Below are 16,824 nucleotides of genomic sequence, written 5' to 3' on the forward strand. Positions count from 1 at the left end.
AATTTTTTTATAAGTTTTTTGAAAATCCTCATTAACCTCATATTGTTTCAATTCATCACAAATAGTAGTAATTCCCTCATTAATTTCTTTTAGTTTATCTAACTCATGTTCCGTTAGATACCCCATAAGTTTAAGTGAGCACTCGGTAAGTCCAGTTTCCCACTTTAGTTTAAATTCTGGTTTGAAATCTTTAAAAGAAGGAAACAATTTTAAACGTAATCCTCGTGGGATGACATTATTTTCTTTATAAAAGTTGTACATGCCAATATTCCATTGCTTTTTAATTTGTTTCCTTCTTATCTTTTTAAGTTGTTTTAAAGTATCAAACCATTCTAAAGTGTCATTCATCTCTGTAGGGGTTTTATTTTTTAACTCTGACGTTAAATTCGTAATATCATTAGTCCATTGGAGCATTTCTGCCCCTAAATCAAAAGAAGCCATTATATATAAAAAAGTGTGTGCTCTAGTTTATAGAAAATGTGAGTGCAATTCTCACATATAATATAATATTAGAAACAGAAGAGTGTTAGGAGAGCCCCTTTTGCTTTTAATATTATTATATAGGTGGTTGTGGGTAGTGTAACTTACCTATCAGGGATGTCTATCCTGATTTTAACTTTTGATAAATAAAGTATGAATGATTTTACTTTAATCATTATTAGAGTGAGAGTGAGTGCTATAGTAACCCCTTACGTTCCTGTCCTGTTGTTTCAGTACTTTATAACTTGTTTACAAAATTATTGTTGAAATACATTGTGCATGGTGTAATTAGTTATAAAAGAAATACATGAAAAATACATTCTTTTTACAGTTCAAATAAATGCTCCTTCAATAAACGCATAAATGTGCTAGATTTTATTTATACATCTGAAAAGGTATAACATTACATATGGATTTTTATTGCACCACATGGCTAATATTTTGATGTTAGTGTTAGCGATTTTAAAAAAACATCATTGGAATGTTTTATGTGTTAAGTGCTCTGGAATCTCATATTTGGCTCTTTTACTTGTTATCACAAAGCAGAGCAACGCCCCTTAATGTCCAATGATCAGGGACTTGCACACTTCTTAAATACAGTGAAAAAATATATGTTAGGTCAGTTCTTCGTGGCTTCTTATACACAGGACAGGTATACAGATTTATCTGCTGTTTTTTGGTATCTCCCGGGGTCATTGTGCTCACAGCGTAGACATGAACTACAGGAAGATTGGTAAACAGCACCTGCAAAAAAAAAAATAAGAACATATTGTATTACTATAGATGTGATTTGGCTGAGTGCCCCTTGTCTTAATATCTTATTCTGACTTGGCTAAGTATTATTCATACCAAACATCTAGCTTCACTTACAGGGAGAGAAACAGAGATGTAAAGAAGGGAAGGGAGAAAGAAAGGGGAAGAACGGAAGGGGGGAAGGAAGGCAAAGAAGGGAAGGGAGGAAGGAAGGGGAAGAACGGAAGGGAAAGAAGGGAAGGGAGGAAGGAGGGGAAAGAAGAGAAAGGAGGAAGTAGGGGAAATAAGGGAAGGGAGGAAGAAGCGGAAAGAAGGGAATTGAAGAAGGAGGGGAAAGAAGGAAAGGGAGGAAGTAGGGGAAAGAAGGGAAGGGAAGAAGGAGGGGAAAGAAGGGAAGGGAGGAAGTAGGGGAACAAAGGGAATGGAGGAAGGAAGGGAAAGAAGGCAAGGGAGGAAGGAGGGGAAAGAAGGGAAGGGAGGAAGGAGGGGAAAGAAAGGAAGGGAGGAAGGAGGGGAAAGAATGGAAGGGAGGAAGGAAGGAGGGGAAAGAATGGAAGGGAGGAAGGAGGGAGGGAAAAGAATGGAAGGGAGAAAGGAGGGGAAAGAATGGAAGGGAGGAAGGAGGGGAAAGAAGGGAAGGGAGGAAGGAGGGGAAAGAAAGGAAGGGAGGAAGGAGGGGAAAGAAGGGAAGGGAGGAAGTAGGGGAACAAAGGGAATGGAGGAAGGAAGGGAAAGGGAAGGGAGGAAGGAGGGGAAAGAAGGGAAGGGAGGAAGGAGGGGAAAGAAGGGAAGGGAGGAATGAGGGGGAAGAAAGGAAGGGAGGAAGGAGGGGAAAGAAAGGAAGGTAGGAAGGAGGGAGGGAAAAAATGGAAGGGATGAAGGAAGGAGGGGAAAGAATGGAAGGGAGGAAGGAGGGAAAATAATGGAAGGGAGAAAGGAGGGGAAAGAATGGAAGGGAGGAAGGAGGGGAAAGAAGGGAAGGGAGGAAGGAGGGGAAAGAAGGGAAGGGAGGAAGGAGGGGAAAGAAGGGAAACGAGGAAGGAGGGGAAAGAATGGAAGGGAGGAAGGATGGGGAAAGAAGGGAAGGGAGGAAGGAGGGGAAAGAAAGGAAGGGAGGAAGGAGGGGAAAGAATGAAAGGGAGGAAGGAAGGAGGGGAAAGAATGGAAGGGAGGAAGGAGGGGAAAGAATGGAAGGGAGAAAGGAGGGGAAAGAATGGAAGGGAGGAAGGAGGGGAAAGAAGGGAATGGAGGAAGGAGGGGAAAGAAGGGAATGGAGGAAAGAGGGGAAAGAATGGAAGGGAATAAGGAGGGGAAAGAAAGGAAGGGAAGAAGGAAGGAGGGGAAAGAAGGGAAGGGAGGAAGGAGGGGAAACAAAGGAAGGGAGGCAGGAGGGGAAAGAAAGTAAGGGAGGAAGGAAGGAGGGGAGAGACGGGAAGGAAGGAAGAGAGAAAGGAAAAGAAAGAAAGATTGTGTAGCTGTATGATTACTTATGTTTTGATGTTCTGTGACACCCGAGTGTGATATTTGATATACATTTAACTTGGTTAAACCGCAACTACCAGTACTGTATCTGAAAATCAGTTTGGCTGGTTAAAATTACAAGATAGGAGATAAAACTTGTTTTATTTATAGCAATTTTTGTTTATTTAGCATACACATGAAAATATTCTCTAGCTGTTGTACATGTCTGTTATATTTCTATTATGTTTCTATTATTTTAAGGTATTTTTGCCGTAAAATGTCTTAATTATGTTAGAAAAGCATAATAAATAATAAATACTGCAAGGGCTAAATCAAGTACTATTTAATTATCTGATTAGGCCTCATAGCTCTCAAGTTGTGGCTAAATGGAGAATTTATTAGATAGACGTGCAGGTAAAATATTTAAAATATATATATTTATATTTTAAACAAACACCCAATGTTGGAGATAAGAGGTGAAACTTCATTATAGTAAAACAAGATTCAGGAACAACCTGTTAACAACCTTAAAAGCTTTAAAATATTTTATATTTCCTAATGTGCATATTTTAAAAAAATATTATATTAGTACTTCGCAAATACCTACACTACATGTTATTTTATTAGAAATAATGTGGTTCAACAGAACAAGACAATCCAAGAACATAATTGGAAATCACATGCTCATGTTGGAAATGGTAGAAATGGATCCATTTATTAGGTGGATTTGCTAAATCAGTCTTTTAGCACTATTCCTTGTTTTTACACATATACGTCTAGATTACGAGTTTTTATCGGTAAGGCTTGCGCGGCTAACGCGCAGTATATGCTCACCACTCACCTACAAACAACGCTGGTACTACAAGGTTTTTTAAAAGCGGCCGCAAAAAAAGTGAGCGGAGAGCAAAATTTAGCTCCACATCTCACCTCAATACCAGCGTTGCTTACGGTAGCGGTGAGCTGGCTAAACGCGCTTGTGCACGATTTCCCCATAGGAATCAATGGGGCTGATTCGACTGAAAAAAATCCAACACCTGCAAAAAAGCAGGTGGGGAAATACTTTTTATGTCTACACCTAACACCCTAACATGAACCCAGAGTCTAAACTCCCCTAATCTTACACTTATTAACCCCTAATCTGCCGCCCACAACGTCGCCGCCACTATAATAAAGTTATTAACCCCTAAACCTAAGTCTGACCCTAACCCTAACTTAAATATAATTTAAATAAATCTAAATAAAAATACTATTATTAAATAAATTATTCCTATTTAAAACTAAATACTTACCTATAAAATAAACCATAAGATAGCTACAATATAACTAATAGTTACATTGTATCTATCTTAGGGTTTATTTTTATTTTACAGGAAACTTTGTATTTATTTTAACTAGGTAGACTAGTTATTAAATAGTTATTAACTATTTAATAACTTCTTAGTTAAAATAAATACAAATATACCTGTAAAATAAATCCTAACCTAAGTTACAATTACACCTAACACTACACTATCATTAAATAAATTACATAAATTAACTACAATTAATTACAATTAAATTAAATAAACTAAATTACGAAAACAAAAAAACCCCACTAAATTACAGAAAAAAATAAAATAATTACAATGTTTTAAAAATAATTACACCTAATCTAATCCCCCAATAAAATAAAAAAGCGCCCCAAAATAATAAAAATCCCTACCCTACACTAAATTACAAATAGTCCTTAAAAGGGCTTTTTGCGGGGCATTGCCCCAAAGTAATCAGCTCTTTTACCTGTAAAAAAAAAAGACAATACCCCCCAACATTACAACCCACCACGCACACACCCAACCCTACACTAAAACCCACCCAATACCCCCTTAATAAAACCTAACACTACCCCCTTGTAAATCACCCTACCTTGAGACATCTTCACCCAGCTGGGCAGAAGTGGTCCTCCCGACGGTCCGAAGTCTTCATCCTATCCGGGAAGAAGAGGTCCTCCAGACGGCCAGAAGTCTTCATCCAGACGGCATCTTCTCTCTTCATCCATCCGGTTGGATCAGCCAATAGAATGCAAGCTCAATCCTATTGGCTGATTGGATCAGCCAATAGGATTTTTTCTACCTTAATTCAGATTGGCTGATCGAATTCTATCAGCCAATCGGAATTGAAGGGACGCCATCTTGGATGACGTCACTTAAAGGTACTGTCATTTAGTGTTAGTCGTCGGAAGAAGAGGATGCTCCGCGTTGGATGTCTTGAAGATGGACCCGCTCCGCTCCGGATGGATGAAGATAGAAGATGCCGCCTGGATGAAGACTTCTGGCCGTCTGGAGGACCTCTTCTGCCCAGATAGGATGAACACTTCAGACCATCTGGAGGACCACGTCTGCCCGGTTGGGTGAAGATGTCTCAAGGTAGGGTGATCTTCAAGGGGGTAGTGTTAGGTTTTATTAAGGGGGTATTGGGTGGGTTTTAAAGTAGGGTTGGGTGTGAGGGTGGTGGGTTGTAATGTTGGGGGGGGGTATTGTCTTTTTTTTAGAGGTAAAAGAGCTGATTACTTTGGAGCAATGCCCCGCAAAAAGCCTTTTAAGGGCTATTTGTAATTTAGTATAGGGTAGGGATTTTTATTATTTTGGGGGGCTTTTTTATTTTATTAGGGGGATTAGATTATGTGTAATTAGTTTTAAAAAATTGTAATTATTTTATTTTTTTCTGTAATCTAGTGTTTGTTTGTTTTCGTAATTTAGTTTATTTAATTTAATTGTAATTAATTGTAGTTAATTTAGGTAATTTATTTAATGATAGTGTAGTGTTAGGTGTAATTGTAACTTAGGTTAGGATTTATTTTACAGGTATATTTGTATTTATTTTAACTAGGAAGTTATTAAATAGTTAAAAACTATTTAATAACTATTCTACCTAGTTAAAATAAATACAAAGTTGCCTGTAAAATAAAAATAAACCCTAAGATAGCTACAATGTAACTATTAGTTATATTGTAGCTAGCTTAGGGTTTATTTTATCGGTAAGTATTTAGTTTTAAATAGGAATAATTTATTTATGCTGCTTTAAATGAGAACACTTAGGAAAATACATACAGTATGTCAGGCTTCTTTTAATTGGTACACTATTTTATATTGGTTCTTTAAAAGGCCCTCTGACATGCATTTTTCATAACTGTTCTCATTTAAATCCACTTTGTGAACTACCACCTTAAAAATAGAATACACAAACACAAAAACTTGCATTATCAAGTAATTATGTACAGATATGGCTGTTCTTACTGAATTTTATGATGTACTCTGAATAATTAAAGTGTTTAGTTTTTGATATTCAAGAATACTTTTCTTGCACATCAAACAATTGATTCAAAAGGTGAAGAAAGTAAAATAAAACAAACCCACTGCGTGTTTCTTTTTTTGAACTGTACATAATGTCTTGGACAATTTCAGACAAGCAATTGCAGCTCAAATAAGTAATTCTCAGAACCTATAGGTGTCAAACCTTCAAGCCTGTTAGAAGTGGAGACTGGAACTAAATGAAATCTCGGCCCAGCTCCTGTTGGAACATGTCATATCAAATTGCCGATGACAGTTGCAAATGAATAAAAAAATAAAAATGACAGAGTTTAATCTTTGGGACTGGTAGCCAATAATCCTTCATAAAAAAGCTCCTTTCTTTGCCAATGTTTAGTGATAAGCATAGCATTCTCTAAACTGTACTCAATACATTATGCAGAGAACTCAGTGTGATATTTTATTGACAGGTCTGTCAGCAAACATGGAATCTCATTTTTCTGTTTTAAGACAAGCAGTTACTGTCTTGAAAGGTAACACTGTTTTTGAAACAAAGCAAACCTTTAAAAGGAAAATTTGTGTAGAATTCTTTTGCAGAAAGTTAACAATATCTGAGATCAATATAAAATGACTGATAAAATTTAAAAAGTGACTTAAATGAAAAACTAAAAAAAAAGTAAATTTATGCTTACCTGATAATTTTTTTTTCTTATGGAATGATGATGGTCCACAGTCCTCCATAACATATGGGATATATTTCCCACCACTAGGAGGAGATCAAGAACTCACCTTCCATCCCATAGTTTAACGTATAGCCGAGTAAAGAATAGGAAATATATAGGGCTAGATTACAAGTGGAGCGCTAATTTAACATGTGCCTGAAAACGGGCAAATTCGCCAATAAATGGGCAAATTTGCCCGTTTACAGGCACACGTTAAATAACCAGCCATTACAAGTGAAAAGTGACTTTACATTGCGGTCTATGGGGACTGTGTTAAAACTGTAAAAAATATATGTATATGCTTATATACATATATATTTATGTGTTAATATGTATATATACACATATAAATACATAAATATGTATGTAAATATTCATATATATATATATATATATATATATTTAAACTTTGCTGCCCATTGCTGCGTGAATTACCCCCTTCACTGAGCTAGGTTCTCTGCCATGACTATCATTATGAGAACAAGGCACCCATTGGAGCCTATGGAAGCCTATGGAAGCATGCTCTCGTCAGCGCAAACTTTCCATGCAATGCGAATGTGAGTTAGCGTTCACATTGGGCTCCACTTCAAATACCAGCACACTGTGTGTGCACTGGTATTATGAGTGGAGTGCAAATATGGCACTAGCTAAAGCACAATTTTGCGCTACACTTGTAATCTGGCCCATAGGAAGGAAAGATAAAGCAGAGTCTGTAGGGGAATCATTAGAACTGTCGCCAAAGAATGGAAAGAGGCGGGCCTGTGGATCATCAGCCTAGTGGTAGGAAATATATCCCATATGTTATAGAGGACTGTTGACCATCATCATTTTACGAAAGAAACTGCCATTGTTGTCATTCAGACAATTTAAAATTAATTTCAGACAAGTAACTATTTCTTTAGCTATACTATGTTACAACACTATAGTGTGCCAGTGTCCATCACTGTATTTTATAGATCAGTGATTCTCAACCAAGGTGTCAGGTAGGGTTGTCATTCATTAAGCTTTTATGAAGACAGTTCCGGAACTGGAGGTATGTCCCATGTCCTGAGCCATCCTACTTATGACTTAGGCCATCCTACTTATGACACGGGCCATCCTACTTATTATCTGGGTCATCCTAGTTATGACCTGGGCCATCCTAGTTATGACCTGGACCATCCTACTTATGATCTGAGCCATCCTATTTATGACCTGGGCCATCCTACTTATGACCTGGATTCAAGCAAGGATAATGAGGGAAAGTTTACTGGGTCTGTAAATCAGAATTACAGGGCTTTATCAATTATTGCTTATATTAGCTAGCCCTTAAATTCTAGAGTTAAGGCAGTAATATACACGTTCATGTACAAGAGATGCAAAGAAATTTGCAAAACAGAAGAAAAAGATTGCCCGTCTCTAAAGGGATTACATCAAAACCCAAATTCAAATTGAAAGAAAGTGAGTGTTATAAAAATAGTCTCATAAAAAGCCTATCTGACGACATATTCTATGTTTCTATAAATCAGAGAGCGACACTTTGCTGTCAAATGGGCTGCACTTTGGAAGCCCCCTAGTTCCACAAACTAGTACAAATTAGTCATCTAATGAAAAAAGTTTAAAATAAAATTTATATAAAGACTGCTTGTGGGTATTACCTTTTATTTATTTTTTTGGTTATATTGAGAGTCTGCAACTCCTGACCAAACCCACCCACCTTGATGTTAATTGCATGATCATCATAGTTGATTACTTACTTTATTACACTTATACTAAATAACTTTATTAGAGACAGAAAAATAGTCCGACTGGACTGGTACACACGCACACTTGAACTCAGTATGTGATTAACACTGTAATTGGATCGTGAATGTACATAAGTCAGAAAAAATATTCTGATATTTTTACCATTAAGTGGCAATATTGAATAACCCTATCATATGAAGTATATATTCTGCTTAGCAATAATAAATATTACAGCTTTTATTCTGCTTGTATAGCGGATAACAGATATAAGTGAGTGAAGCAAAGTAACACTGTGAAATATATCACCTAATATTATTCTGTTGCAAATAGCTCCCACATACAATATATAGCTCAATTTTGCATAAGTCAGTATTCAGATTGACATTATGTGTATTTTGATGTCTCACCGCTGGATATATATAAGATTCACCTTTTAAGAAGCCTGTATTATCAGATGTAACCGCTGATTTTGCATATATATTTCTAAGTCAAAGTACTTGGTCTTTATCTGTATATAATATTCAACAGTTTATTTACCACTCTAAAAATTGCAACGTTTAATTTTTATGAACCACACATGTGGTGTTGCTCAGAGTGACTATGCAGTTACCAGGTAACTTATAACCCTGTTAGATATTGTAAAGTTGTTCAAATGTCAGTATTATCTTCAGGTAATAACGTTAACAAATATAAATAAGTACATAGATAGTAAGCATCAAGCGGAATTGGTTAAGAACATAATGCTGAACTTCCACAAAGCCTCTTCTATAGCGGAGGCTGTTTTTAACATGTACCGGACTAGTTTCTTTACAACATTGAGCTAGGCTAAACAAAGTCTCTTCTATAGCGGAGATTGTGATTAATATTATGCTGACTATGTCATTGATTCCAAAAAGTTTGTATAACTTGATATTTTACTGAGTAAGCATCTAAAAAACTGAGAGGTTCTATGACCTTGTGAGAGTGCCCCTGACGCGCGTTTTACATAGCACTTCTTCAGAGGGGTACGTGCCGGCCGAACTGAACAGGTAATACCCGTATGTTGAACCCACCCCTATGCAGGAAATGGATCATCACGATCTAATTCTAAGTCAATGATTTGTTATGATCACTGACACATAACTTTGACTAAACCAATCAGGGAGGTTAGCTGACATCACTGTTTAGTGAACCAAACAGAAGAGGTCCCATGTTAGTACATGAAAATAAGTACAGGCAAATACCATAATACTTGGATGCAGACGTATTATGACAGTCTAATATCATTTAATTGTGAAACAGTATGGAGCAGGAGTAGAAGAGTGCTTCCTTAGTGGCAAACTTATGTTTGATGTTTATAATAACGTTATGACTGCTAATATCCACAAAATAATTTAAAACTAAGTCTATACAGGCAGTGCAGAATTATTAGGCAAGTTGTATTTTTGAGGATTAATTTTATTATTGAACAACAACCATGTTCTCAATGAACCCAAAAAACTCATTAATATCAAAGCTGAATATTTTTGGAAGTAGTTTTTAGTTTGTTTTTAGTTTTAGCTATTTTAGGGGGATATCTGTGTGTGCAGGTGACTATTACTGTGCATAATTATTAGGCAACTTAACAAAAAACAAATATATACCCATTTCAATTATTTATTTTTACCAGTGAAACCAATATAACATCTCAACATTCACAAATATACATTTCTGACATTCAAAAACAAAACAAAAACAAATCAGTGACCAATATAGCCACCTTTCTTTGCAAGGACACTCAAAAGCCTGCCATCCATGGATTCTGTCAGTGTTTTGATCTGTTCACCATAAACATTGCGTGCAGCAGCAACCACAGCCTCCCAGACACTGTTCAGAGAGGTGTACTGTTTTCCCTCCTTGTAAATCTCACATTTGATGATGAACCACAGGTTCTCAATGGGGTTCAGATCAGGTGAACAAGGAGGCCATGTCATTAGATTTTCTTCTTTTATACCTTTCTTGCCAGCCACACTGTGGAGTACTTGGACGCGTGTGATGGAGCATTGTCCTGCATGAAAATCATGTTTTTCTTGAAGGATGCAGACTTCTTCCTGTACCACTGCTTGAAGAAGGTGTCTTCCAGAAACTGGCAGTAGGACTGGGAGTTGAGCTTGACTCCATCCTCAACCCAAAAAGGCCCCACAAGCTCATCTTTGATGATACCAGCCCAAACCAGTACTCCACCTCCACCTTGCTGGCGTCTGAGTCGGACTGGAGCTCTCTGCCCTTTACCAATCCAGCCACGGGCCCATCCATCTGGCCCATCAAGACTCACTCTCATTTCATCAGTCCATAAAACCTTAGAAAAATCAGTCTTGAGATATTTCTTGGCCCAGTCTTGACGTTTCAGCTTGTGTGTCTTGTTCAGTGGTGGTCGTCTTTCAGCCTTTCTTACCTTGGCCATGTCTCTGAGTATTGCACACCTTGTGCTTTTGGGCACTCCAGTGATGTTGCAGCTCTGAAATATGGCCAAACTGGTGGCAAGTGGCATCTTGGCAGCTGCACGCTTGACTTTTCTCAGTTCATGGGCAGTTATTTTGCGTCTTGGTTTTTCCACACGCTTCTTGCGACCCTGTTGACTATTTTGAATGAAACGCTTGACTGTTCGATGATCACGCTTCAGAAGCTTTGCAATTTTAAGAGTGCTGAATCCCTCTGCAAGATATCTCACTATTTTTGACTTTTCTGAGCCTGTCAAGTCCTTCTTTTGACCCATTTTGCCAAAGGAAAGGAAGTTGCCTAATAATTATGCACACCTGATATAGGGTGTTGATGTCATTAGACCACACCCCTTCTCATTACAGAGATGCACATCACCTAATATGCTTAATTGGTAGTAGGCTTTCGAGCCTATACTGCTTGGAGTAAGACAACATGCATAAAGAGGATGATGTGGTCAAAATACTCATTTGCCTAATAATTCTGCACTCCCTGTAGTAAAACAATAGCGTGTTTAAAGAGACAGTGAAGACACCTATAACAATCTAGTGTGTTGGGTGTAATAAGCGAAAGCATACTTTGATACGAAAGTAATAATAATTAAAAAGCATAATTACTTATCATGTGATAGTGATAAAACACTACAAAAAGAGAATCTAAACGTGCATGAATCAAAATGTGCAATAAATAAATTCTTGTGATGAACAAATAAATTTGAGTGAGGACAATGTTAGTTTACATCGAAAAGTGATGAAAGTGAATATATGTGTATGACATTTAAATTTTTAATTTTTAAATATCAATATCATTACCCAGTGAAAAGACATTATTCTTAATGTGACTTGAATGGTATGTATTCACAGATATACGTTATTATCATTATTATATTCATTAAGTCCAGAAAGATATACTGTATCTAATAAATATATCCAGCGGCATAATCTGCCCTAAGTAATACATTCTCAAGATTACCTCCTCTAATTCCCAAGGAGATTTTCTGTATCATAGAGAATCTAAGTCGATTATATTGACTTTGGTGTTTGAGTAAAAAATGTTTGGCAAGACTAGTAATTTTTTTTACCTTTTTGTAGATCTTTTTCTGCAATTTTTATATTATTTTTGTGTTCCAAAATTCTCACCCATGCTTCTCTGGTTATCATGCCTACATAGGCTTTCTCATATTCACAATAAATTACATAAATTACTCCTGAAGACCTGCATGTAAAATGATGTTGTAATTAATGATTGTACCATATTTGTCTTTAATTTTATTTGCTTTTTTGACCAAGGGGCAGATCGAACAGGTACCACAAGGGTACATTACAGGGTCTGTATCACTCTTCTTAGGAGTATGTACATAATGACTCTGTACTAATTGGTCTTTGAGATTTCTCTGTCTTTTATACCTAATTTTTACTCTATCCCCTATTGAATCTTTAAGATCAGGATCATTTGCAAGAATGTACCAGTTGTCATTTAGTATCTCTACTACTTGATGCATTTGTGGGTTGTAAGTTTTTATTAGCCTAGGGATATTCGTGGAGGTATCTTTCTCTTTGGCATGGAGAAGTGTTTGTCTTGTTGTCAGCAGTTTGCTTTCATTCTCAAAAATTGAGACATTTGAACAATTTCTCCTAAGATGTAAAAATCCTCCTTTTTAATGCTCAATTAGAGTACATGGATCAATACAATAGACTCATTACAAGGATGTGGAATAATGGGATTATTTCTAAAACTGAAAAAAACATTCTTATACAAAAGAATCCAACAATAGCCACAATATATTTTCTGCCAAAAGTACATAAAAATCTTACTAAACCACTGGGAAGGCCAATAGTGTCTGGTAACTACAACTTAATCGAAGCAGCAAGTAAATATGTTGATCAAAGGCTGAGGGAATATTTGACCACTATGCCGTCTTATGTTCGTGATACAATGGAAGTTCTACAGATCTTACAAAATCTGCATCTCAGCCAAAATACATGGCTCATCACTGCAGATGTGGAATCCTTATATACCAGTATCAGACATGATGATGGCATACAAGCAATAAGATATTTTCTTTCTACAAATGAGCATGACAACAAAGAACATAATGAATTCATTATTTCACTTTTGAGATATGTACTCACTCATAATATATTTACATTTAAAGATTGTTTTTTTCTTCAGACACAAGGTACCGACATGGGCACCTCTTGTGCCCCTACGTATGCAAACCTATTTTGAGAAGGTATGGAAGAATTCACAAACTGTGTACCATTATGGTTAAGGTATATTGACGATGTGCTGTTCCTCTGGGAGGGCACACGTGAGCTTTTGGATACATTTTTATCCGAACTTAACAAAAATAATCTTAACATCAAATTGGCATAGAAATCAAATTCCTTGATTTGACAATCACTAAAAATATGGATGGGACCATTAAAACAAAATCTTCCGAAAAGAAACATCTACTAATACATTATTACATAAGATGAGTGCACATCCAGGAAGTACATTAAAAGCAATACCACACAGAGGCCTAGATTTGGAGTTTGGCGTTAGCCGTGAAAACCAGCGTTAGAGGCTCCTAACGCTGGTTTTAGGCTACCGCCGGTATTTGGAGTCGTGTAGGTAAGGGTCTAACGCTCACTTTTCAGCCGCGACTTTTCCATACCGCAGATCCCCCTACGCCATTTGCATATCCTATCTTTTCAATGGGATCTTTCTAACGCCGGTATTTAGAGTCGTTTCTGAAGTGAGCGTTAGAGCTCTAACGACAAAACTCCAGCCGCCGAAAAAAAGCAGGAGTTAAGAGCTTTCTGGGCTAACGCCGGTTCATAAAGCTCTTAACTACTGTACCCTAAAGTACACTAACACCCATAAACTACCTATGTACCCCTAAACTGAGGTCCCCCACATCGCCGCAACTCGATAAAAAAAATGTAACCCCTAATCTGCCGACCGCCACCTAAGTTATCCTTATGTACCCCTAATCTGCTGCCCCTAACACCGCCGACCCCTGTATTATATTTATTAACCCCTAACCTGCCCCCCTAAACGTCGCCGCCAGCTACTTACAATAATTAACCCCTAATCTGCCGACCGCAAAGCGCCACCACATACGTTATCCTTATGTACCCCTAATCTGCTGCCCCTAACACCGCCGACCCCTATATTATATTTATTAACCCCTAATCTGCCCCCCTCAACGTCGCCGACACCTGCCTACACTTATTAACCCCTAATCTGCCGAGCGGACCTGAGCGCTACTATAATAAAGTTATTAACCCCTAATCCGCCTCACTAACCCTATCATAAATAGTATTAACCCCTAATCTGCCCTCCCTAACATCGCCGACACCTAACTTCAATTATTAACCCCTAATCTGACGACCGGAGCTCACCGCTATTCTAATAAATGTATTAACCCCTAAAGCTAAGTCTAACCCTAACACTAACACCCCCCTAAGTTAAATATAATTTTAATCTAACGAAATTAATTAACTCTTATTAAATAAATTATTCCTATTTAAAGCTAAATACTTACCTGTAAAATAAACCCTAATATAGCTACAATATAAATTATAATTATATTATAGCTATTTTAGGATTAATATTTATTTTACAGGCAACTTTGTAATTATTTTAACTAGGTACAATAGCTATTAAATAGTTAAGAACTATTTAATAGTTACCTAGTTAAAATAATAACAAAATTACCTGTAAAATAAGTCCTAACCTAAGTTATAATTAAACCTAACACTACCCTATCAATAAATTAATTAAATAAAATACCTACAATTACCTACAATAAAACCTAACACTACACTATCAATAAATAAATTAAATACAATTTCTACAAATAACTAAAATTACATAAACTAACTAAAGTACAAAAAATAAAAAAGAACTAAGTTACAAAAAATAAAAAAATATTTACAAACATAAGAAAAATATTACAACAATTTTAAACTAATTACACCTACTCTAAGCCCCCTAATAAAATAACAAAGACCCCCAAAATAAAAAAATTCCCTACCCTATTCTAAATTAATAAATTTAAAAGCTCTTTTACCTTACCAGCCCTGAACAGGGCCCTTTGCGGGGCATGCCCCAAGAAAATCAGCTCTTTTGCCTGTAAAAAAAAACATACAATACCCCCCCCCAACATTACAACCCACCACCCACATACCCCTAATCTAACCCAAACCCCCCTTAAATAAACCTAACACTAAGCCCCTGAAGATCTTCCTACCTTGTCTTCACCTCACCGGGTATCACCGATCGGTCCTGGCTCCGATATCTTCATCCAACCCAAGCGGGGGCTAGACATCCACTGAAGAAGTCCAGAAAAGGGTCCAAAGTCTTCCTCCTATCCGGCAAGAAGAGGACATCCGGACCGGCAAACATCTTCATCCAAGCGGCATCTTCGATCTTCTTCCATCCGGTGCGGAGCGGGTCCATGTTGAAGCAGCCGACGCGGATCCATCCTCTTCTTCCGGCGTCTCCCGACGAATGACGGTTCCTTTAAGGGACGTCATCCAAGATGGCGTCCCTCGAATTCCGATTGGCTGATAGGATTCTATCAGCCAATCGGAATTAAGGTAGGAATATTCTGATTGGCTGATGGAATCAGCCAATCAGAATCAAGTTCAATCCAATTGGCTGATCCAATCAGCCAATCAGATTGAGCTTGCATTCTATTGGCTGATCGGAACAGCCAATAGAATGCGAGCTCAATCTGATTGGCTGATCCAATCAGCCAATCGGATTGAACTTGATTCTGATTGGCTGATTCCATCAGCCAATCAGAATATTCCTACCTTAATTCCGATTGGCTGATAGAATCCTATCAGCCAATCGGAATTCGAGGGACGCCATCTTGGATGACGTCCCTTAAAGGAACCGTCATTCGTCGGGAGACGCCGGAAGAAGAGGATGGATCCGCGTCGGCTGCTTCAACATGGACCCGCTCCGCACCGGATGGAAGAAGATCGAAGATGCCGCTTGGATGAAGATGTTTGCCGGTCCGGATGTCCTCTTCTTGCCGGATAGGAGGAAGACTTTGGACCCTCTTCTGGACTTCTTCAGTGGATGTCTAGCCCCCGCTTGGGTTGGATGAAGATATCGGAGCCAGGACCGATCGGTGATACCCGGTGAGGTGAAGACAAGGTAGGAAGATCTTCAGGGGCTTAGTGTTAGGTTTATTTAAGGGGGGTTTGGGTTAGATTAGGGGTATGTGGGTGGTGGGTTGTAATGTTGGGGGGGGGTATTGTATGTTTTTTTTTACAGGCAAAAGAGCTGATTTTCTTGGGGCATGCCCCGCAAAGGGCCCTGTTCAGGGCTGGTAAGGTAAAAGAGCTTTTAAATTTATTAATTTAGAATAGGGTAGGGCATTTTTTTATTTTGGGGGTCTTTGTTATTTTATTAGGGGGCTTAGAGTAGGTGTAATTAGTTTAAAATTGTTGTAATATTTTTCTTATGTTTGTAAATATTTTTTTATTTTTTGTAACTTAGTTCTTTTTTATTTTTTGTACTTTAGTTAGTTTATGTAATTGTAGTTATTTGTAGAAATTGTATTTAATTTATTTATTGATAGTGTAGTGTTAGGTTTTATTGTAGGTAATTGTAGGTATTTTATTTAATTAATTTATTGATAGTATAGTGTTAGGTGTAATTGTAACTTAGGTTAGGACTTATTTTACAGGTAATTTTGTTATTATTTTAACTAGGTAACTATTAAATAGTTCTTAACTATTTAATAGCTATTGTACCTAGTTAAAATAATTACAAAGTTGCCTGTAAAATAAATATTAATCCTAAAATAGCTACAATATAATTATAATTTATATTGTAGCTATATTAGGATTTTTTTTACAGGTAAGTATTTAGCTTTAAATAGGAATAATTTATTTAATAAGAGTTAATTAATTTCGTTAGATTTAAATTATATTTAA

At 37.1% G+C, this 16,824-nt stretch overlaps 1 protein-coding gene across 1 annotated transcript in view; it reads right to left on the minus strand.

The window, feature by feature from the left end:
- Positions 1-832: 832 nt before the first annotated feature.
- LOC128661578 (dynein axonemal heavy chain 5-like) overlaps positions 833-16,824 on the minus strand; it is a 671,317-nt gene continuing 655,325 nt past the window's right edge. The window contains 1 exon segment of the mRNA XM_053715820.1: positions 833-1,224. Coding sequence (XP_053571795.1) covers positions 1,006-1,224 — 219 coding nt within the window. The 3' untranslated portion in view covers positions 833-1,005.

This window comes from Bombina bombina, chromosome 5 (assembly GCF_027579735.1).
Source record: "Bombina bombina isolate aBomBom1 chromosome 5, aBomBom1.pri, whole genome shotgun sequence".
NCBI classification, from domain to species: domain Eukaryota; kingdom Metazoa; phylum Chordata; class Amphibia; order Anura; family Bombinatoridae; genus Bombina; species Bombina bombina.